Raw genomic sequence first — 24,648 nt, 5'->3', positions numbered from 1 at the left:
AAACAGTAGAGGCAACATTTGATCGACAGCAAAGTGATCCCACAACCAATGGATCAGACTTAAGTACTGTAGTCCTGCCACATTCAGTCATGAATGGTAGTGAACTACTGAAAAACTAACAGGAGGAGGGGAAGGCTCTATAAATATCCACAAATGATGATGGGCAGGCCCAGCACATCATTGGAAAAGACAAGGATGAAGCATTTGCAGCAATGTTCAGCCAGAAGCGCGACGTGATTCACCTTACCTCCACCTGAGGTTCCTTGTGGGATTGTATTATTTTTCCAATAATTAATAATTTTGACTTGATTAAGCAAATTAAAGATTAAATTATTTTCTGATTAGTTATGCTTAGTTAAAAAAAAGGATAGCCACAGGGTCCAGGGGAAACCACTGAGTTATTTCTTTCCAAAATGGCTGATGATGTCATCATTGCATCACTTACCACACTCTAAAAGTGACATTCCAATATGCATGAATACACAACATTGTTTCCCTTTATATCAAACGTTCCTGCAATGAAAACATTTACAATCATAAATACAATAGATAGTAGGTAAGATGTTGCAGGGGACTTTGACCACTGTGGCTGTCAGCACACCTCAGGCAACAGTTTATTTTCTCATTGGCTTTTCTGGTCATTCCCTTTTCTCTAATGGCTGTTCCATTTCACAATCAAAAACAGCAATTCCCTTCTCTTCTGTTTCTATTTTGTGTAATTCTTTGGTAAATTGGTTTACCACCTTATTTACAATGACAGTGGCTCTGGTTTTAGAATTCTCTATTTCACATGCATACTTCCCCAAGTCCTTTATAGACTTGATGCAACAATCAATTTGTTTCATCTTTAAACCAATTCACTAAAGAATCAGGCTTAGATGTTTCACAGCTCAGTAGAATCACTTTGCCTACCATCACCATCCACCTTTTAGGTTACTTTCTGATTTCTACTGGTTTTTCTTTCACCAATGATGTATTCGAGCTGAGATTTTACACAGGGAAAATTACCACACCAGCACCTGAAAACAGTAGTCTCCTTAAGAATGTATGTTGAGCCAATATTAAATGTCTCAAATTGTTTATTGCCTTCCACAGCCAAGTAACATTGTCCAGTAGTATTCATTAATGCTTTTATAAGAAAGTATGCATTCAAAAGATCGATTTTGCCTTCTTTAATCTCCCTATTCTTTAGTTATTTTGTGATTCCAATGTTGAGATCTTGGATAGCGACCTTAGGAATTGCTCTGACGATGCCTATTTCACAAGTATACTTGCTTTCACTTTTAAGGGATGCAGTGGTCTGTCGATCTTCTAAATTACAATTCTCCCACATCATCAACACCAGTTTTCTTGTGTTATGTTTCAAGAAGGACTAGGAGCCGCAGTATTTAAAACTACAAAAGCATTTATTAAGAAGGTGTTCACTCTACGAGGCAGCAAACTCGAAGGAGCCGTTTCCTCCAAAATGGCTGATGATGTCATCTTCATATCATGTGACTGGACTCTGTCACTCACGTGACAGTCCAAAATACACAGCATTCACCAATATCGTATAACATGCTGCATTAGCTATATTGCCTGCAAACCCTGTCCACAGATGTTACCATTGGACATGTACCTGCCTCACAATGGCACATTTTCGACTCATTTACAATACAGTCCTTCACTTCAATATTGTACCACACTTTGATGCAAACTGACACCATTCATGTAATGTTGCAGCCAGGCCAATGCACTCACAGGGATAGGCATATATCTGATGGATCAGAGCAGGGTGCATTTCTGGGCTTATCATCGCTTTCTTAGAGCTCACTCACTTCAACATCTCTGCCTTTGCTTTTTGCATTTCACCACCTCGTTCAGAATTTACAGATTTACAGTATTTCTGTCTTGCCTTGCATCTCAGCACAAACACAAAATCAGGCAACTTGTCATGTTTGACTCCAATAATCAGTCGAGGAGTCTACATGTTGCTGTATGGCACTGTGTTATATCAATGTCACACCAACAGCATGTGCCAGCAGCTTATGTGGTAAACATTCTGCATGCGCTTCAACCAAATGGCCATGTCAGTCAAGAGAAACTCTGGTCAGTGAGGACATCCCAGACCAGAGCTTAAAAATGTGTTGCTGGAAAAGCACAGCAGGTCAGGCAGCATCAAAGGAGAAGGAGAATCGACGTTTCAGGCATAAGCCCTTCTTCAGGAATCTGAAGAAGGGCTTATGCCCGAAAAGTCGATTCTCCTTCTCCTTTGATGCTGCCTGACAAGTTGATCGCAGTGGGGGTGAGCTTTGATCAGTCCTGGGGGTCTGGTCACTGAACGTCAAGGCAGATTATCAGGGGCCACTGCTGTAGTGGGCAAGTCAATTTGTTGATGGGAGGCAGCATGCTAGGATATAGAATGGACAATAATTGCAACTCATAAACAAGAAGAGAATTGCTGGAAAAAATCAGCAGGTTTGGCAGCATTGAGTCATAGAGTCCTAGAGCACGGAGACAAGACCTTCGGCCCAAACTGGTCAATGCTGACCAAAATTTCCATCCACACTAACCTCATTTCCCTGCACTTGGGCCATATCCATCTAAACCCTTCCTATCCTAGTGTTTGCCTAAATGCCTTTTAAATGTTGTTAATGTACCCACCTCAAGCACTTTCGCTGGCAGCTCATTCCATATGTGTACCACACTGTGTAAAAACGTTGCCCTTCAGGTTCCCTTTTATTCTTTCCCCTCTAACCTTAAAGTGATGCCCTCCAGTCCTCGACTCCCCAATCCTGGGAAAAAGACTGCGTGCATTCACCTTATTCATGCCTCTCATGATCTTATACACTTCTATAAGATTGCCTCCTCAGTCTCCTATGCTCTAAAGAAAACAGTCCTAGCTTGTCCAACCTTTAGCGAGTTTTGAGAAGATTTGTAGCCCAGGTTGAGGTTCTGAGTGTAGGTTTGCTTGCTGAGCTGGAAGTTTAGTTTTCAGACGTCGCAGTAGAGCGAACAGCCAATGAGGAATTTCAAACCAGCGTCTATAGGAAAACAACACATATGGACCAAATATTGAACTACAGAAACAATCATCCCAACATCCACAAATGAAATTGCATTAGAACATTATTCCAATGAGCCACCACACACTGCAACATGGAGGAACTACGAAGAGCAGAGGAAAATCACCTATGCAGTATATTCAAAAAGCATGGGAACAAACCCAAAAAAGCAGACAAAACACATCCAGAAACCCTAGTCACTCTCCCCTACGTCAAAGACATCTCAGAAATGATTGCCAGAATACTCAGATCCCTTGGCTTCATGGTAGCTCACAAACCCACCAACACACTAAAACAGCAGCTAATGACCCTATATAGACAACAAGCAAAACTGATGTCATTTACAAAATACCTTGCAAGAACTGTAACAAATACTATATTGGACAAACAGGTAGAAAACTAGCCACAAAAAGACATGGCCCACTCTCACTAGTATCCATACATACAGATGAGGAAGGACACCACTTCGATTGGGACAACACATCCATCTTAGGACAAGCCAAAGAGAGACACACATGAGAATTCCGAAAAGCATAGCATTCCAACCGGAACGCTGATCAACAAACACATTGGCTTGGATCCCATTTACCACCCCTGAAAGAAATAACAGGAAATGACATCACCACAGGAAATGATGCCACCACAGGAAATGACACCACCAACCCAAGGAAACCCAAACACATAAACAGAAAGAGGACTACACCATCAGTGCTTCATCTGGAGGCTCACTCAAGATGTTACCTAATTTTCTTTTCAAGTCACTTTAGTCTGTATTTTTATGAAATTCAATTCAGATTTCCAGCTTGTGAATTAAAAATAAATTATTTGTCATAAAACACACGCATCCTGATGCACAAGGCATTTGAAATGGGTCGATTCAACAGTCCTCTGTACTGGACATTTTCTACCTCAATGGAGAATAGATATTTTCAGACTGGAGGGCTGACCACTAGAGATCAGTATTACAATATTGTTCTCTTTCTCTGTATGTATACTGTAGAGGGCACATTATCTAAATTTGCATTCAATACAAAAACAGATGAATGTGATGAAAAGTCATGATCTGAAACATTAATTCTGCTTCTCTCTTCACAGATGCTGCAGTAATGAAACTAGTTCAAGCCTCAGCACTATAGCTACTAGCAATCAAGAGTCTGTGTCCGCGTATCCTTAAGTATTCCTTTAATTCAGATTTACAGTGTCTGCAGTATTTAGCTTTGTCCTTTTTTGTTAGGGCAGTGATGGAATTAGAATTAATAATAACACCCAATAATGCATACCTTCGAAATGTTTCCATTTCAAATATATGTGGAAAAAGCAAAGGAAAAATTCTTTTGGGTATGCTGGCAGGAGTCAAATGACTCCCTACTTACTGTGTATTCAATGATTCTAAGTCAAGAGTGTGGTGCTGGAAAAGCACAGCAGGCCAGGCAGCATCCGAGGAGCAGCAAAATCGACATTACGGGCATACGCCCTTCATCAGGAACGAGGCTTGTGGGCTGGCGGGCTGAGAGTTAAACGGGAGAGATTGAAGCTGAGGGAAATGGCGGGCAGAAGGTATCTGGGAATGTGATAGGTAGATGAAGGTGGGTGGGTGGGAAGGTGAGAGGTCGGAGGTGAGGGTGGAGCGGATAGATGGGAAGGAAGATGGACAAGTCAGGAGGGCAGTGGGACTGGGATAAGGTGGGGAGAGGGGAAATGAGAAAACTGGAGAGATCCACATTCATGTCATATGGGTGCAGGGTCCCAAGGCAGAAGACGAGGCGTTCTTCCTCCAGGTGTCAGGTGGTTAGGGTTTGGCGATGGAGGAGGCCCAGGACCTGCATGTCCTTGGTGGAGTGGGAGAAGGAGTTAAAGTGTTTGGCCAGGGGGCAGTAGGGTTGGTTGGAGTCCCAGAGTTGTTCTCTGAGACGATCCCCAAGTTGGCATCCTGTCCCCCCAGTGTAGAGGTGGGGTGGGGAGGGGGTGGGGGGTTCAACGGCAGAAGTGCAGAAAATGGAGGAGAATGCACTGGAGGGCATAGTCAACCTTGTGAGAGGTGAAATTATGGAAGGAGGCCATTGGAATTTTCTATGGTGGAACTGGTCCTCTTGGGAGCAGATGCAGCAGAGGCGGAGAAATTGGGAATAAGGGATGCCATTTTTACAGGAGGTAGAATGGGAAGAGGTGTAGTCCAGGTCACTGTGAGAGTCGGTGGGTTTGTAGTAGATGTCTGTAGGTAGTTGGTCGCTGGAGATGGAGAGGGATAGGTCCAGGAAAGAGGTGTCTGAGATGGTCCAGGTGAATTTGAGGTCAGGGTGGAAAGTGTTGGTGAATTTGATGAACTGTTCAACCTCCTCATGGGAACTTCGATTCTCCTGCTCCTTGGATACTGCCTGACCTGCTATGCTTTTCGAGCACCACACTCTTGACTCTGCTCTCCAGCATTTGCAGTCCTCACTTTCTCCTATTCAATGATTCTAAGAGTGGAGAGAAAAGATTATGAACTCTAAAATGAATTAAAATGGATACAGACTCTCGATTGCTAGTAGCTATAGTGCTGAGGCTTGAACTAGTTTCATTACTCATGTAGTAACGTTTATTTTAGGGTCACAGCATGAGCTAAATATTATGTCTGCACATGGAGACTGGACTGACCCTGCACCAGCTGTCACTTCATGGATCTTGCACATCTGTATAGTACACTGTTCCCAAAGCAATACTACTTGGATTAAAAATTGCTCCAAAAATATTCACTTTTGGCCTTTTAGGGTGAAAATTGCAATTACTGTATTGTCTTCACTAACTACATAAATTAGATCTGAATTGGCAATTATCCAAGTTTCAATATGACAATCTATTTATGGCACGCTGACATGTTTTCAACAAGTTATTATTAAAAACAAAAAAAAATCACTAGTCATGAGATTAATGCCAGCATAATTTTCTAATCTCGTTAATAAGGTTTTATAATTGAATTTCTAATGAAGGTAACAATTAATTTATCCCTGGAAATGTAAAATCTTCATAAAGTCAGCACCATACACCATTTCCTACCACAAATGATTCTGCTCCAAACAACTTAAAAATCAGTTGCCAGCACTTCTGAAGATATGTTGGCAATTTAGTGCATGCTAAGCCACAAATGAAGTTATTAAAATCGATGTACTGCTACAATGAAAAGTGATACCTGAGTGACATCCATGCAAAATGTCAGGACAACTAGTGAATCGGGCTTGACAATTCGATTCTCAATTGTTCTAAGGTCAGTACAGGAGATTCAGAAGGAAAGTGAAAAGCAAATATGAAAAGCAACATGGGATTACGAAAGGAGGCTAGAAACTAACGTAAATGGAAATCCCAAAGTCAGCACTTCATGAGTGAAAGGGTGGTAAAAGGAGGACCAAATTGGGGGATTTATGCTTATAGGTAAGAGGCGTGAGAGGGTTGATGAGGGGAAGGTCGTTGATGTGGTATACACAGATTTCCTAAAGATGTTCAATACAGTGCCACACAACAGACTTGTGAAGAAAATTGCAGGTTATGGAATAAATGCAACAGTAGCACCATGGATATAAAATTGACTGAGGGATAGGAAACAGAGGATAACGGTTCTGAAGAATAATGGTTAATGAGCATAATCCCAGGGATCAGTATTGGATTTTTGATCAGTATCGGATTTTTGATCAGTAACTTCCTCATATATAAACACATATTCAAGATCTTTGTGTGAAGAGAACATTTGCAAAACAAACAAACCATGGTGAATTTAAAACTTTGAGGGCAGTGTAGAACTTCAAAATGTCAATGACACATTGGTGAAGTGGGTGGATAGGTGGTGGGTGAGGTTCAGCGCAGAGATATGTGAGTACTACATTTTGATACAGAACATGGGAAGACAGTATAGAATAAACAGCACTATTCTAAAAGCTGTGCAGGAACAGAGAAAATGGGTATGTTTTTGCATGAGTCATGAAAAGTGATAGCAGAGGTAGTGAGGGCTGTTAATGAAGTATACAGTGTTCTAAGCTTCATAAATAGGGGATTAGAGTACAATAGGAGGGAGATTATGATAAACCTACACAAGACACTGATTAGACCTCAGGTGGAGAACTGTAAACAATTCTAGTTGTCACACTAAAGGAAAGATGTGAATGCATTAGAGTGTGTGCAGAAGAGGTTTATGAAAATGGTTCCAGGAATGAAACACATCAGCTATGAGGAAAGATTGGAAAAGTTGGCACTGTTTTCCTTGGAGAGGAGAAGGCTAAGAGAAGACTTGATAGGAGTTTTCAAAATCATGAGGAACATTTGGACAGAGTGAGTAGGGACAAACTGTTCTCATTTGTGAATGGGCCAAGAACCAGACAGCACAGTTTTAAAGTGTTTTGCAACAGAAGCAAGTGTGAGATGAGAAAGAAAAATTATACAGCATATAGGGCTTGAAATACACTGCCTGAAGTGGTAGGTGGTAGGTTCAATTGAAACATTCAAGAGGGAATTAGATGATTATTTGATACAAAGCTACATGCAGGATACTGGCACCAAACTAAGATGCTCAGTGACTAGAAGACAGCAAGGACTGCAGATGCTGTAAGCCAGAGTCAATAGATGTAGAGATCGAAAAGCACAGCAGGACAGACAGTATCCGAAGAGCAGGAAAGTCAATATTTCCAGCCAAGGTCCACATCTATTGACTTAAGATGCTCAGTGAGTCCATGGAGATATGATGGGCCAATTACTTCCTCCGGCATTGTAACAATTCTGTGATTCTGTTTCTGGTTCAGATTGAGAAAAGCCAGGATGTAGATGACAGTATTGTTCTAAATCTCTTGAAGATGAGGATGGAGATTTTCAGTTTCTGACCCAGGTCTAATCTGCAACTAATCCTGACAGAATTAGCCAAGCGTTCTCCTGCTTTATATATTTTGTATGATGGTGACATGGATTAAAAAATACTATTTTATTAAACCATCAACTGCAACTGCTTAACTGTTAATTTCAAACAAACTCATTTTTTTTGTGGCACAGTCTGATTGAATGGTTACAGTGACAATTTCCAAAGAGTTGGAAATCACGATGATTGATGCAACATCTACAAAACCAGCAGATTTACCATGTGGTCCATACTGGCCTTTCCTTCTGCCAGTCACCGAATCACTGCTTCGCTCCCACTCGTCGTCTCCCAACTACTAACTGACCCTGCTTTGTTTGCCACTTCTCTCCCACTGGAGCTCTCATCCGGTTGCATTCCTCCACTTACCTTCTCCCTCTTGCTACTCCTCTCTGAAGGGTGAGGATTTGGAAGAAGGAAGCAGTGAGGAAGAGGGCCAATCAGTGAGGAAAGCAACAAGTGGGAGGGGCAGTGAGCTGGCTTTAAGTAGAAAAAGTTAGCAAGTTATTAAGAATTAGAAAGTTATTAAACACATTAGAAACTGTACACACGGTATACTGTGTACAATTGTCACTGATTTTTCTCTTTTACAATTTTGTGTGTGTTTTCCATGTTAACATTCCACTTCACAAAAATAATTCATAATTTTTCCATAAGTATTTTCTAAATTCTACTTGCAGCTTAATTAAAATTCAATATCATTGAACCAAGGTAATGACAAAGAAATATCATGTCAACCCAAGAATGTAACATTCATTATGTGTTAATTATCTTTCCATAAGAATAACATTGAACTGATAACTATCCCTACAGATTGGTTCAAATCTGTCAGCTATCTTCTTGCACAAAGAGCATCTTTGTTCATCTACTTCGCAATTGTATGCACAGTTTCAAATTCTTTTTCACATTGGGTGACAAAATCAACAATTCTACCAGCACTTTAAAGAACAAATTTCCATGTATGCATAAAATTGTATGACACATGTAAGCACTTTTCAGTGAGAGAATACATTCCAACTAGCGAGTATGCCACAGTATGAATGCTTTACATAATCTGCATTGAATAAAACTGGAATATATTCTCTTATTTTCAGATCAAACAAAGGGCAAATGTTATCCATTTTAATTTTTGAACCAACAACATTTTAATTCAAATTCTGTTCCAGCAGTTAACAAAAGCTGTCAGGTGCACCTTGTCACTCGGTGGGTAGTGCATACTTTTACTCCATGCTTGAATTCATTAGATTTTCTAACAATACACTTGCTTTTACCTGCCTTCCCTCTGAACCTCAAAAAGCATTGCAATTAATAAAATCCTGTTATAAATTACAACTAACAAGGTCAGTGTGAAAGAATGACTCCTGGCTGATGTAAAAGATTAAAGTAGTCATCTTGTAACAGTAATCAAATACTAGCTCTTATAAATCCTTAGATTGTAAGTGAAATAGATTCTAGCAAAGACAACCTGATCCACAAAAATCAATGTATTGCACAGCTTGGGGAAATCTTTATTACCAGTGTGTTGTGGCCCCCACTGTTTATTTAACAGAAGGGACTGATACAATCTACAGATTGACTTTTACAGTTTGTGTTACATTGCATTGGCATCAACTTTATTAAAATTGCACTAGCTTTAAAGTTATTCTCGTTTCTAACAGACGCAAATACATTAAAGAATCTCCTCACATGCCATGAGTCTTTATTCAGATTTACTGTCCCTTTCTTTACATGTTAAATTAACTAGATCGTCAAAAGCTTCCCGTATGTTTGTACAATCTTAGCAGCCTTATCAGTGTATCTCTATGCATTTTAACCATTTAATATTAGTTAGTTCTTCACTACTGTCCTTTGTGGCACAGGTCAGAGACTATCTACTTTTTTCTTTGATCGGTTTTCATGAAAAGCTGCAAAAATAAATCTCAAGTTTTATTTTTCAAATTAATATGCCAGAAGCACTGTGCTAGGTGACACGATGGCTCTGCGGTTAGCACTGCTGCCTCAAAGCGCCAGGGGTCCGGGTTTGATTCCAGCCTCGGGCGACTGTCTGTGTGGAGTTTGCACATTCTCCTGTGTCTGATTGGGTTTTCTCCGGGTGCTCCGGTTTCCTTCCACAATCCAAAAGATGTACAGGTGAGGTGAATTGACCATATTAAGTTGCCCTTAGTGTTTAGGGATGTGTAGGTTAGGTGCATTAGTCAGAGGTAAAATGTAGAGTAATGGGGAATGGGTCTGGGTGGGTTACTCCTTTAGAGGGATGGTGTGGATTTGTTGGGCCAAATGGCCTGTTTCCAAAATGTAAGGATTCTAAAAAAAAAACTGGATTCATCAATACATTATTAGCATTTGAAAATTTACTCATGGGATGCAGGTGTCTTTGGTTAGGTCAGCATTTATTGCTCTGCCCTAGCTACCCTTGAGAATATGATGGAGAGTTCTCTTCTTTGATTTTGATCTTGTAATCTAAAGATCGCAGCTTTGAACCTGTGCCTGGGCCTGAGGATAAAAATGTGATCCTTGAACTGCTGTCATTCATTTGGTCTCAGGAGATGCTGTTAGCCAGGGACTTTCAGGATTTTGATCCAGTTATTCTAAAGGAACAGCATAAGTGTATCTATAGGCCTTGTCCTTCTAATTGGAAGTGTCTGTGGGTTTTGAATGTGCTGCTTAAGGAATTATGGGGAGTTTCTGCAGTGCATTTTGTAGATGACACACATTACTGCTACTGAACGATGATGATGGAGGGAGTGAAATTTGTGTATGTGGTGCCAATCAAGTGGGCTGCTTTGACCGGAATGAGTGTTGTTGGAGCAGCACGCATCCAGGCAAATGGGAGTATTCCAACACAGTCCTGACTTGTACTTTGTTGACGGTGGTCAGGCTTTGTGGAGGAGGTAGTGAATTACTCACTGCAGGATTCCAAGCTTCTGACCTGCTCTTGTAGTCACAGTAGATGTACTGCTAGTCCAGTTCAGTTTCTGATTAATGGTAATCTGGGATGCTGACAGTGAGAAATTTGGTGATGGTAGTGCCATTGAATTTCAAGTAGCAATGCTTAGATTCTTTTTTGGAGATGGTCACCGCTTAACACAAATGTTACTTACCAGCTGACAAATCAAACCTGGATATTATCCAGATCCGGCTATATTTGGGCCTAGACTGCTTCATTATGAGCAAATATGAATTTTTAAAAATACCCCTTTACATAAAGTCCCCAAATCCATCAAAGTTTAAAACTTCCTCTGCTTTCCTGTTGTTTTGTAGCTTCATGCACACGTAACTTGAGTAGACAAAAGAGTAAGTCAAAAACATTGGTGAAACATGTGATAATTGATCCCAATTCTCTCATAAGCATTCAACTGCACAGTGAAAAGCAGCAAACTTACTTTTGCCTTGATTCCCCACTCAGAAAATTCTAAATATTTTGCACTCTTTTTGAGTAAATGATTCTATACTGACGTTAATTGAAGTTGAGAATTTTCTCAGAGTAGTTGCTGTCATTCAATGCTAACTTCATCAGAAGTGCTTTGGAAACCCTACTTACATGTGTAAAGCAGGAATAGCTTTAAGGAATTCTTAGCTTATATCTTTTGGCTTTAATTGGTTAGTTATATGCAATGTAACAATATGGCTTACTTTATCTACACCATTTTATTATTAAACATACTCTCAGCTTTCCCTTAATTCTCTTTTGTTAAGATCCAGTTACACTAGGCTACCCATTTTCAGCACCATACTATGTTAGAATGCTGTTCTTTCCCTAACACCCAACACAGTATAACATCTTTACATCATTCAAGACTGACTGTGACCCACATTCCTCAGCAACTTGGAAATAAAACTCCAACCTATAAAAGTGACCAGGCTCCAAGGATCTCTGTAAAGCTCCCCAACCAAACCATTAATCACCTGCCTGATTGCACTGGACCTGCAGGACTGATCACAGTCCACTCCATGAAATAATACAGAACCCCTGATCCTGAATGCCCCAAGTGGCTGACCAACTGCGTCCAAGCACGTGGACTGATATCAGACAATACCCCTACTTCACGAAGACCTCTGATTTACAACATTCTCCCTTGACTTGACTGAGGAACATTCTGTTCAAACTTTGAGAAATGGTCATTTGGTTGAAACCCATGTAGTGTGTTTGCCATATAAGGTGATGAAACATGTTAGAGGTGTGACATTGATGTATCACTGTGCTGTACAGGAACATGTCCATCCCCTTTACTGATCATTGCTGACAATCATGACAAACCTGGTTTTGTGTCTGCTCTAAAAGGCAAGACATGACGTAATATCCCATGGATGTAGGAAATGTTTCAGTGACTTGGAGAAAATAATAATAAAATACCCTCATCCAAAAAGTGAGGGAGGCAGAAAGTAAGAAACTGCTGACCCTCTAGTTTAACATGTCATTGGGAAATTACTAGTTATTAAGAAAGTAATAATAGGACCTCTGGACCATCAAAATGCAATCCATCAGAGTTAACATAGTTTTATGAAAGGAAACCAGGTTCGACAAAATTGCTTGAGCTCTTTGAAGATGTAACAAACAATGTGGATAATCAGGATCCTGTAGATATAGTATTTCTGGACTTTGAGAAAGCACTTGATAACGTGCTGCAGTGCAAAAGGTAAGATCACATGGGGTTAGGAGTAGTTTATTATCTTAGATAGAGGATTGGCTAACTAACAGAAAGCAGAATCAGGATAAGTGGGCCTTTTTCTGATTGACAAGATATAACTAATGGGGTGCCACAGGTTTGATCCTCGGGTCACAGCTATTTACAATCTAATTTAATGACTTGGACATCAGAATAGAAAGGCAGCCAAATTTGCAGATGACACTAAAATAGCTAGGAAAGTAAGTTATAGTGAAGAAATAAGAAGTTTTCAAATAGATATGGATAGGTTAGTTAAATGAGCAAACCTTTGGCAGACGAAGCTTAATGTGGATGACAGTAAGGTTATCCATTTTAGTCAGAGAAATACAAAAGCAACTTATGATCTAAGATGCGAGGACCTTCAGAGTGCTTCAATGCAGACGGATCTGGGTGCCCTCGTGCATAAATCGCAGAAAACTAGTATGTATTTACAGCAGGTAATATGGAAGGTAAATGGAATTTTGGCAAATATTACTAAAAGAGTTGAGTATAAAAGTAGGGAAGTGTTGTTGCAATCTTAGTGGGTGGCACTGTGGCACTGTGGTTAGCACAGCTGCCTCACAGCGCCAGAGACCCGGGTTCAATTCCCACCTCAGGCGACTGACTGTGTGTGGAGTTTGCACATTCTCCCCGTGTCTGCGTGGGTTTCCTCCGGGTGCTCCGGTTTCCTCCCACAGTCCAAAGATGTGCAGGTCAGGTGAATTGGCCATGCTAAATTGCCCGTAGTGTTAGGTAAGGGGTAGATGTAGGGGTATGGGTGGGTTGCGCTTCGGCGGGGCGGTGTGGACTTGTTGGGCCGAAGGGCCTGTTTCCACACTGTAAGTAATCTAATCTAATCTAATCTAAATCTAATCTTACAAGGTGTTAGTGAGACTGCACTTGGAGTATTGCATACAATTTTTATCCCCCTGAGGAGGTATGTAGTTGCACTGGTGGTAGTTCAGAAGAGGTTCATTAGATTGATTCCAGAGATGAGGGTTTTATCTTATGAAGAGAGAATGAGCAGTTTAAAGTTATATTTTCCAGAATTCAGAAGAATGAGAAGAGATATAATTGAGATATATAGGATGCTAAAGGTGATTGAAAAAGCAGATTTAGAAAGCATGATCCCCGTAAAAGGGCAATCTAGGATAAGGAGTAGCAGATTTAAAACAGAGGTGAGGAGAAATTACTTCTCTCAAAAGGGTCATGTATCTGTGGAATTCATTAGCCCAAAGTGTGGTGGATTATGGGACATTGAATAAATTTAAGGAGGAGACAGATTTTTAATTAGTAATGGGTTGAAGGGTTATGGAGAGTAGGAAGGGAAGTGAAATTGAGGCTGAGATGAGATCAGCCATAACGGTCATAAATGATGGAGCAGGCTCAAGGAGCTGAATTGCCTGGTCCTACCCTTGTACTTATGTTCTATAGGTATTGTCAGCATCCAAGTAGGTGGAATGTGAGTGACTACGAGAACAAGCTAACAGTTCTAAGCTGCACTCTGCTCTAATCCATGAGATGGATGCCTGTCCCTGCAAGCAAGCAGTCTTGCAGCAGTGTTACAATGTAAGGTGTGAGTGCACTCCAAAGTGCAGTGGGGAAGTGGAGAACAGAGTCAGAGATTCATCATGATGACACGGTGAGATTAGTGCACATCTGATGCCAACCTCTGCTACCCGTGGAGTGTGCCTTGAAGTATTGAGGACTAACCTAGATAACCTGCTAACTTAGATAAATAGTAATTGCACCCTACTGTCTGGCCTCCAATTTGGCAATGGTGATTGAGGTCCTGGAAGCTCATTAATTATCTCAAATTCAAGGACCAAACTCACTCCCCCTTATATTATTGGATATGTGTACTACTTGATGTCATTTCCAACACTTTTCAAATTGCTGGCATTCACAGAAATTTACAGCACAAGATCAGACATTCAGACCAAGATGTACAGGTATATGCTGCTCTTTGTTTGAACAATCCAAAAGTTACCCAACCCTGTCTACTCTCTTTCCATAGTCTTTTATCCTCCTCTGTTTCAAATATCTCTACTTCTTTGTTTAAGTTGAGTGATATTCAGTCTCAAACACTTCCTGTAACAAAACATTCCAAATTCCAATAACACTTTGCAGGAAGAGATTTTGCTTTATCCTTTCCTTAACTTTCATGAGAATTTCAAATAGATGATCTTTCATCAATGACTTCCCAAACGTCAGACACAGTATTTTTCCTCACTGGTTTGGCAGAAATAATCATACTATCTCAAATCCTTCCTCATAGTTACAGCATCTTATATCTGGTGTCATTCTGTCTGCCGCTGAGGTGACTTACCAAGCTATTCAGTTGTATCAAATACGGCAACTGAGGTGAGAGATAAATGCCAGACTTGACAGCAATTCCCACATCTCAAGATTAATTCGTAAACAATGCTTTATGTTAGCATTTATGTCCTTTCTATGTTGGAGTGTCCAAAGCTCTACATAGTATTTTAATTATGAACTATCCAGCACATTTTCTTAATAATTTCCTTACACTTATACTTCAGGACATTATTGAAAAAGCCAAATTCTAGTCATTTTTATTGCATCTAACTGCACTTGCCAGAACCCCCTGGGATGCACAATTTGCCCAAGTTCATCAGTGTTTTTCCATAAAATATGTACTCTATTCTTGCTCTTTTCTCATAAAAGCTATTGCCTCATGTATTTGCATTAAATTGCATTTGTCATTTGTCTGCACATTCTACTAAGTGTTCTATGTTTGTTCAGCTTCTTTTTACATATTTAGGTGTTAAGTATAATCAGTTTCAAAGCAAAAGGAACTATCATCTGAAAGAAAATGGGGAGGATTGTTAGAAGGAAATGGATGATGATTTTCCAGTGGTCAGACTATTACTCTGATTTCCCCGAAGCAGATAACTGAATTTTAACATTGATTTTGCATGTTATGACATTTGAAATGAGTTTGACCAGATAATACGCCACTATTTAAATGAAAGAAAATCAAATAGCTTGCCTAAGATATTGCTTGTTACATCGCCCACTCATTAAGATATCAAAATCAAACAGGAAACTACTTCCTATAGCAAGTCAATATAAACAGAAATCAATCTCTTGGAAAAACAAAACAGTCCCTATTCAACAAATATTTTAAAGTTTGTCAAGAACAGAAAAATTGTTAAAATTTGGCTAAAAGGCTGTGAGCAGAAGTACTACAGTGCAAAAATATAATCCCACATGTTACAGACTGAAGTTATGAAATTTACCTCTTCGTTGGAGGCATTCCTTTGATTGTCAGGCAAGTGCTGTTAATTTAGTGACAATAAATAGAAATTGGATTTTCTCTCTTCACCCTGCTGCACCAGGCTTGAGATATCCTTGAATCTGCCTCGAAAGACTAGTGCAAGGTCTGTTGGGACTGAGCAAGGACCCATGTGTGCAGCTGGATGAAACAAAGGGCTCAAGGGGGAAATTTGAGTACTCCCCTCTCTAAGAGGCACAGTGCTCCTCCAGAACAGAATACCCAAAGAGGAAAATCTACATTCAGGTGCAATAGCTTTGGACTCTTTTCCATCTTCCTACTGACTGAATAGAATAATAGATGCTACATGTAGGAAAATAGAAACAAATACCTCCTTTTTCAAATTTCTGCAGAAGATCCAGTCGTTTTGACTTCTCCAGGTTAAAATAGTCATTCTCTTCTTCAGCGCTTTGCAGAAATACAGGAATGTGCTGGAACACAATCACATTTTTGATTTTTAACTGTTCAGCAGTAGCAAGTTGATTATCCAGCCAAAGATCGTGGGCTTCCTTTAGTTCAAGGCAATTGGAAGCATCTTGAAAAAACTGAGAGTTCAGCACAAGGAATAGCACTCCCCCAACCCAGAAACTGAAGTAATCATCTCCCCAGTTTTTGCAATATTCGGCAATACTTTCTGGGGTTGGGGAGTTTCCTATATCATGGTTGCCACTGACGAACACCAATGGAATCTTAGGATCAATGTCCTCCAGAACATGCTTGAGATCAAATATTTGCTCCTCACAGAAAGGGCTACCTGAAAATAAAAGAAAAAACTGTGATTTATGTGAGCTCAACTTTCCCTTATTTTATGCCTATAAATGAGAGAATATCTTGCAAGATTTCCTCTCTCAATGCAGTAGATTTCCCATTTTGTGTCAAAATTAATGTCTTCACATGTAATACCCATTGCATCACTTCTCCAGATGATGTGAGCTCATCCTAAATGCATAAATGGCATGTACAGAGAACAGTGCTGTGATGAATATTTCTATGAATTTTTCAACATGGTGTATAGTCTGACAGTGGACTGTATGGTATATTTCATATTATTGCACAAGTTCAAGGAATTATTGGGTTTACTATTACCTGGGTGTCAGAACACCAATAAGGAGTGCCTCTGTGTTGCTTTATAAAATATTTTGTTTAACGTCATTTCTACTGTGTGCAGATTAAAGAACTGCTCTAACATTGTTGAATTAGATGGTATACAAAAAAACTTTATAGGTTGAAAATATAATGCCATATACTTATCAAAGAGTTTTAAAATGCATATGAACCAGAATACTGCAATTAAAAAGAATAAACATGTCTAATCATGAACAATTACTTTAAAATTATGGAACTGTTTAAAAGAATTCAAGGAAGAAGCGTATTTTATTCTTCCAGTACAGAATGTTGATACAATATAAAAGTACAAATTAAATCTAACACAGTGATTATGGTGCCTGCTTTGTCAGCAAACACAAATAAACACAAAATTTATTTGTGTTTGCTGACAAAATTGATCAATATCATTCTTGGCATTCATGTTGTTACAGATTTTGTTGCTTTAGCATCTTAACCAAGTTATTATTAAAAATTGCAAGCATTTCCACCCTGCAATTTCAGTTCAATAATAATATTGATAAAGACATTTTTTAAAATCTTCACTTTCAGATCAGATACTGTTTCTTCTCACCAAATCTCCGGACCTTTCTCCCTCCAGCAGCTGCTGGCTTTTCAATTTTTGTATTGTTTCAATTCATGTCACTCCCATTGCTCCACCATTGGCAGCACAACTTTAAGTCTCCTGAGTCTTACTTTCTAGAGTTCTCTCCCAATGCTCTTCTTGTCTCCCACTATATTCTTCAATCACATCTTTTTAGGCCAGGTTTTCTCACACTAGTTTCTCAATCCACTGTTTCATGCCCTTTCCTGAATATATTTCTAATTCTTCTAGGCCACCATTTATACCTCACACTGAGAAGTACCTCAATATATATAGTGCTTTAGGTGATATCTTTCCAGTCCCTAAACAACATGAGCAATGGTAAGTCAGTTGGGAAAATAAGGTGAGATCAGATAAATGAGACTTTCCAAACAAAAGATACCTGATTTTCCACTGAAGGTTTTAGCAGTGAGGTGAGAATCTCACTAGTGAGTGGCAAGGGGCCTATTTTCATCACCATCTCATTAATATCTAATCTTGCCTTATTTACATGTAGTTTGCTATTTTCCTAGGCATTGAGAGCACAAGGATGGCGATAATTCCTGACATCAATGCCTAAACAGATAACTGATGTTTAGAGCTTGTTGCTTGCTCCTACAGGTGCCCATTTGAATCACCAGGCTCCAACACCTCCAAGCACATTCCACAGGCAACAACCATCTGCAAATGCTATCTGTGAAAGGTTATGAGTGGCCACATTATCATGGCACATTTTGGACTCACTTATATACCACTCACCATTTCAGTACCGCACTTTAGAGCTCACCGACAACAGCAAACTCCTTCAGACAGGGTTCTAACGTGGTGTGACACGAACAACAAGCAGCCTCTACAGCTTCATTCTTGTAGATGCCATTATAATGACAGTTGATCAGACAGCTGATGATGCAATCTTCCGTTTCCAATGAAGTGCCACTTGTGCCATGTAAGTGACCTCAGAAACTTTCCTTATTCGTCCCTCTGACTATATCTGCTGTGAAGACATATTAAAGTCTGGCAACATTTCACCTGGTGCACAACATGACTTTAAATATGGTGCTGACAGCTCAAATCCTAGGAAGTCCCCACAGCAGTGAGCACTCCCGCCGCTTGTAAAGGCAAGATCGTGAAAGTGATATGTGGTGCATACATAACACGGTGAGCAGCAGAGGATTGCACAATATAACTCATGAGAGCCCTTCCATGAAACCTCCCTGAAATAGTCAACCTGTGGTAAAATTCTGCATTGGGAAAACTTAGGTTTTCAGCCATAAAATGGGGTCATTGGAAGGTGACACAAAGTTCGAACAGATGAAGATATAATTTTGGATTGATTTTATGATAGGAAGACTGCAGAAGGAAGAATAGGAAGGAAGATATTTTGTAATGAAATAATGGTAGCAATGCTGCGTTAAATGGTCAACGTATTCATCACCCACATGAAACGAAATGTACATTTTGCTGCAACGTAAAATTAATGATCTCAGATCAGTTGTGTATTACTTATCCAGTCTAGTTCCTCAAATTCTGGTACTGCCCACATTCAGCTCTCGCTGAAATCAAATTTCACAGAATCACAGAACTGGCTTAAATGAGGGAGGTAGTAGAAAGTGAGGACTGCAGGTGGTGGAGATCAGAGTCGAGAGGGTGGTGCTGAAAAAGCACAGCTGGTCAGGCAGCATCACAGAAGCAGGAGAATCAATGTTTCAGGCAAGAGCCCTTCATTCCTGATGAAGGGTTTATACCTGAAACGTCGATTCTCCTGCTTCTTGGATGCTGCTGTCCATTTCAAGCACCACACTCTCGACTCTTCGTGGACTGGCATCTGAATGAGCAATCAACTTAATGCCATTCTTTCACCTTCTCTCTGAAACATTAACTAACAGATGCCTTTTGAACCTGCCTCTACTTTAATCAGATGCTGAACAGAAAAATGCTTTTCTCACAACATTTTTGTTTCTTTTGCTAATTACTTTGAATCTGTGCCCTCTCACTCTTGATCATTTACACAAGTGCGAACAGTGTCCCTATTTTGTCTAGCCAGACCCTTCATGAATTGGAATAACTCTATAAAACTTCCTCTCAGACTTCTCCATAACTACCATATGCCTATTCAACCAACTTCCTTTTTAACTATTTTCCTTAACTTAGAACACTTTCCTTTTACCTACAGAAGACCAAATTCACCCTCACTGTCCCCCTGTAACAGATATTTGCTTGAAATGACAAAAAACTGGAAGATCACTATTGTCATGGTACATCAGATTCAAGGTTCTTTGATATAAATCTCTATTTCAGTACCACATACTTTTACTTTCATGTACATGATCTATTTAGTCAATGTTCAAGGGAATATGGATTAAGCTCTTAATTATCAAACGTAAGGAAGACCTTACCAGTGATTGGCAAGCCTGTGGCAGTTGGATTTCACTTTGGATAAATGTGAATTTTTGAATCAATAATGAATAGTACAGGATACTTTTATAAATAGTGAAAGACTAGAGGTTCAAAAAACTTGGAAGACAAATGCAGATTGGGACTTGGTTACATAAATCATTCAAATGTCATGAACAAATACAGAAAATCATCCAAAAGACTAATATATCCTGCCCGTTAAATTTAGAGGACTAGAATACAAGAGGGTAAATGCCTGCTTTAATCACACAAATCCCTACTTAGAATACAGTGTTCTGATCACTGTACCTTACAAATGATAGAGTTATAGAGTTATTCAAATTCATGAAGGGTCTGGCCAGATAAATGGGAGTGTAGGTGTACCAGTATGTTAACTGTTTGGAGGTGGGAGGCCAGGAACCATCCAGGAACTCATTAAACTAGAGAAGGGGGGGGCAGGGGTTAAATGAAAAGCCAAAGGTATTTCTTTGAATATACGCCAGCTTCCTTAAATGTTATGCAGTGAGTAGAAAGTACACATCATCACTGACAGGCAGTAACAATGTTGGCAGCCTGTTTCATTTAGCCCTGTGCATTGCTATCACCTTTCCTTGATTGCACTTAGCAATTACTTTTCATAATGATCATATTATGCATGCTTTAGTTAAATCCTCAAAAAGATGATGACAATATTTGTTTAGCCAAGATAAAAATACAAAACCTTTAAAGTTGTCTATTTATTTCATTCTGAATACTCATAGTATCGGGACATTTTTCTCCAGTAAAGTAATTTTCTCGATGCTTTGGAAATTTGTATCAGGCAAAGCTGCCTCCTTCTCCTGTTCTTTCCCTCACTATAACGAGGCATTTAGCTTCCAGTCAACAATCCGTGGGGTGAGACATTTACCCATCCCATGCCCGATTACCACAAGTTGAATACATACTGTGCTGTCTATTTAACTCTATTGGCTTAATTGAAATAAAATTACTTCATTTCTCCCATGGAACACCGCCCCCCAAAAAAAAAACAGTGATTGTAGAATATAATCAAATTTATTCATTTAAGACCTCCTTTTAAAAAGGGTACCAATGAGATTTTTTTTAAAAATGTTTGTATTGTCTGCATGGAATAATGTAAAACATATTTTCCAGATGTTCCAATAAAACAGCTCATTTCATCCAATATGAGATATTATAGCAAAACTCAGATATGATGTCTTCTGACCACGCAGTAATATGGCTAATTGTTAAACAGAAACATGCCATGGTTCACGTGTCAGACGGTGCAAAGCCTGAATAAGTAATTCAATGACAACACAGCCTTCCAATTAAGAAAACATTGCAAGAAACTTTATTCTGCTTTGAAAGCGGAATGGTATCAAAAAAAAACAAAGTTAAGGGCACTCTACCTGAATGCACGTAGCATTCACAAGGTAGACAATCTAAAAGGAACAAAGTTACATTGGTATAATCTAATTACTATTACAGAAACATGGCTGCATAAGATGATGACTGGGAAGTGAATATTCAAGGATATTCAATGTTTAGGAGGAACAGACGAGAAGCATGAAGGAAGTAGAGTTGCATTGACAATAAAGGATGAGATGAACAAATTAGAAAGGGAAAAACCTAGATTGGAAGAATAGCATGTACAATCTGTTTGGATATAGCTAAAAACAAAGTAAGGGGAAAGCAGATATCGGCTTCTAAATAGTATTATTAGTGTGGGACATGATATTAATCAGGAGATGAGAGAATCATATAGTGTGGACAACACAGTTATCATAAGTAACTTTAATCTGAATACAGGCTGCATAATGTATCGGAGCTTGGTTAGACTGCATCTAAAATACTGTATTCTGTTTTGATCTTATTTCATGAAAGATATTATTGCAATAGAGGCAATGCAACAAAGGTTTGTTAGACTCACTCCCAGGATGGTGGGACCGTCCTGTAAAGACAGAGACTGTGTGAACTGAACCTGTATTCTCTAGAGTTTTAACTGAGAGACAATGTCATTGAAACTTAGAAAATAATTAAAAGGACAGACAGGGTAGATGCAGGTAAGATGATTCCCCTGGATGGGAGTCTAGAACTGGGGGGGGGCTGCACAGTTTTTTAAAGAAGGGAGAAGTCAATTATGTCTGAGAATTTCTTTACTCAGAGAATTGTGAACCTTTGGAATTCTCAACTATAGAAGGCTGTGGAAGATCAGTCTTCCAGTATGTTTAAGGTCATGATTGACAGATTTCTGATTACCAGCTGTGTCCAGAGTTTTGGGGTTGGGGTGAATAAAAGGTATTAAAGTGTTCAATTTGTAATGACCAAATTGAATAGTGGGCAGTCTACTATTGTGCTTATGTTCACAAGAGTGTAATCAGACAAAAACAGACACTAAGCCAAAGAAGAAAATACAGAGACAGGTGACCGAACACTTGGTCAAAGAAGTGGATTTGAAGCAGTATCTCAAAAGGCTGAGAAGTTTAGGCAGGGAGTTCCAGAACTTAGAGCATGGATAACTGAAGGCTCAACCGTCAATGGTGGAATGAATGAAACTGTGAAGCACAAGCATCCAGAGTTGGAGAAACATAGAGACATATGGCTGGAGATGTTTACAGAGATAGATTGGCAAGGCCAAGGAGGTACTTGAACACTAAATATTTCTTCTAACTGTGACAAATTCCTACAAGGTGAAACTAGTTACATCAAAGTTCTAAATTCAATTATTCATACCTATTCATAGCTTATATATTAAACTATATTGTGCACTGCTAAATGACTGAAGAAAAGATGTGTGGTTTCTCAGTGCAACAGCACTTCACTCCAAATTATTTTCTTTTGGTTTTGCTGTTTCCAATAGTGCTACAAGACTTCTACTATATCATCTATCGCCATAGATGCAAAATGAATATTTCTCTGTCAATAACCTTAGATCAGAAAGTTTCATTATTAATCCATGGCATGTAGGCATTACTGTTAAGGTCAGTATCTATTGTCCTACTTGTCCTCGACCAGATGATAATAAACCGCCACCTTGAACTTCTGCATCCCATCTGGATTAGTGCACCCACACTAGGAATACCCAAACACTTACAACTCAGGACTGTGTTTGGCTCTATGTGAATTTGTAAGTGCTAATATTCCTGTGCATCTGCTGGTATGTTCTTTCAGATGGCAGAGCCACTGTGTTGAAAGGTGCTTGCTGAAGGAGGTTTGGCAGGTTGCTATAGTGCACTTTGCAGATGGTAGACACTGTATTGGTGGTGGAAGAGCTAAATGTTTACGGTGGCCGTAATGTTGCTATAAGTTCATTTGCCCATTTTTCTTGACCAAACATGCACTAATTTTTTAAACAATAAGAGTGAACAATTTGTAGTCAAGCTGTTTGGTACTGGGGTCAAACAGCTGAACATTAATAGCTACACAATGGAAAACAGTAACATTTCTGTCAGATATTTCTGAGCACTTAATCCTTAGATTGCAACTAAATCCAGTGTTGGTTAAGTGGTTGTTGCACGTGGACCATGAAAAAGACCTGCATTAAATGGGCAGAATCTTCAGGAAAAAGTGCTAGAGGAACTTGTTCATATTTGTTTTCAAACACATCATACCATGATTTAAATTGTTTTGGCATGATACTGCCATATCGAAAATAATACTTCACTCTTCATAGAACAAAATTTACTTAATGCCTGTAATGAAGATTGGACGGCAGTAATTAAAATACCATCCATCAGTGAGAATGTTTTCAAGTGCTTGTAGTTGATTACACAATAAACCACTTCAGAAAACATAAATCAACTCATTCACATTCAAAGAATGTTGCTGAGGTATGGAATAGGTTTATTGCAATCTACAATAAAAATGCATGTTTTCAAACTCCCACTCAAAGTATTTATCATAAAACAGTACGTATACAATGTATATGCATAATGATATTGTGTAAAAGTTAATCCCCAATGTTTAGCCAAAAATTAATACCTTTTTATGAATCCTGTAAGTTCATAAGATATAGGAAAAAAATTAGGCCATTCGGCCATCGAGTCTACTTGCCATTCGATTGTGGCTGATTTGCTCCTCCTCCTCATTTTCCTACCTTCTCCCCATAACCCTTCAATCCATTACTAATTAAAAATCTGTCTAACTCCTCATAAAATTTTCTCACTGTCCCAGCATCCACCACACTGTGGGATAGTGAATTCTACAGATTCACAACCCTTTGGGAGAAGTAGTTTGTTTTAAATTTACTACCCTTTACCTTGAGATTATGACCTCTTGTCCTAGAATGTAAGAATAAAGTGTCGTTTGCTTAAAGCCAAATAGTGTAACCTGTTGAACTACATCTGGAACACAGCACATTACGCTTGTCTTTGAATAATAAAGTGAGGGTCTTGGCTGTTCCTTTGAGATATTTAAAGGGGGGTTAGTCTGTCTATAACATAAACCCATTTGCTCGAATAGCATAACATTAGAAGTGGTTGCAGTGACAGCAGAGGCAAGCACGTGCAATAAACAAGCAAACATGTCTCAAAGTTGGAGGGGTGTCGTCTTCTCGGAAGTCGATGGAAGCACCCTTCAATCAGGGTGTCCCAGCATAGCAAGTCAAAGGCAGCCTCTAATACCAGGTCATGGGATTAACCATGGACAGGTGTCTAGTCAGGGTGATACTGGTAAAGGTGTCCATGCCTCAGCAGTCCAGGGAGTGG

The 24,648-nt window shown here is 39.3% G+C and overlaps 1 protein-coding gene across 2 annotated transcripts in view; it reads right to left on the bottom strand.

The window, feature by feature from the left end:
• Positions 1-24,648, bottom strand: part of cpped1 (calcineurin-like phosphoesterase domain containing 1) — a 186,131-nt gene that overhangs the window by 54,413 nt on the left and 107,070 nt on the right. For both annotated transcript variants that reach the window (XM_043712111.1, XM_043712112.1), the window contains exon 3: positions 16,193-16,615. In XM_043712111.1, the coding sequence (XP_043568046.1) occupies positions 16,193-16,615 (423 nt within the window). The remainder of the gene's footprint in view (positions 1-16,192; positions 16,616-24,648) is intronic.

The sequence above is a fragment of the Chiloscyllium plagiosum genome, chromosome 21 (assembly GCF_004010195.1).
Source record: "Chiloscyllium plagiosum isolate BGI_BamShark_2017 chromosome 21, ASM401019v2, whole genome shotgun sequence".
Classification (NCBI taxonomy): domain Eukaryota; kingdom Metazoa; phylum Chordata; class Chondrichthyes; order Orectolobiformes; family Hemiscylliidae; genus Chiloscyllium; species Chiloscyllium plagiosum.
The sequence above is the reverse complement of the archived record's forward strand: the minus strand, read 5'-3'. Positions and strand labels throughout refer to the sequence as shown.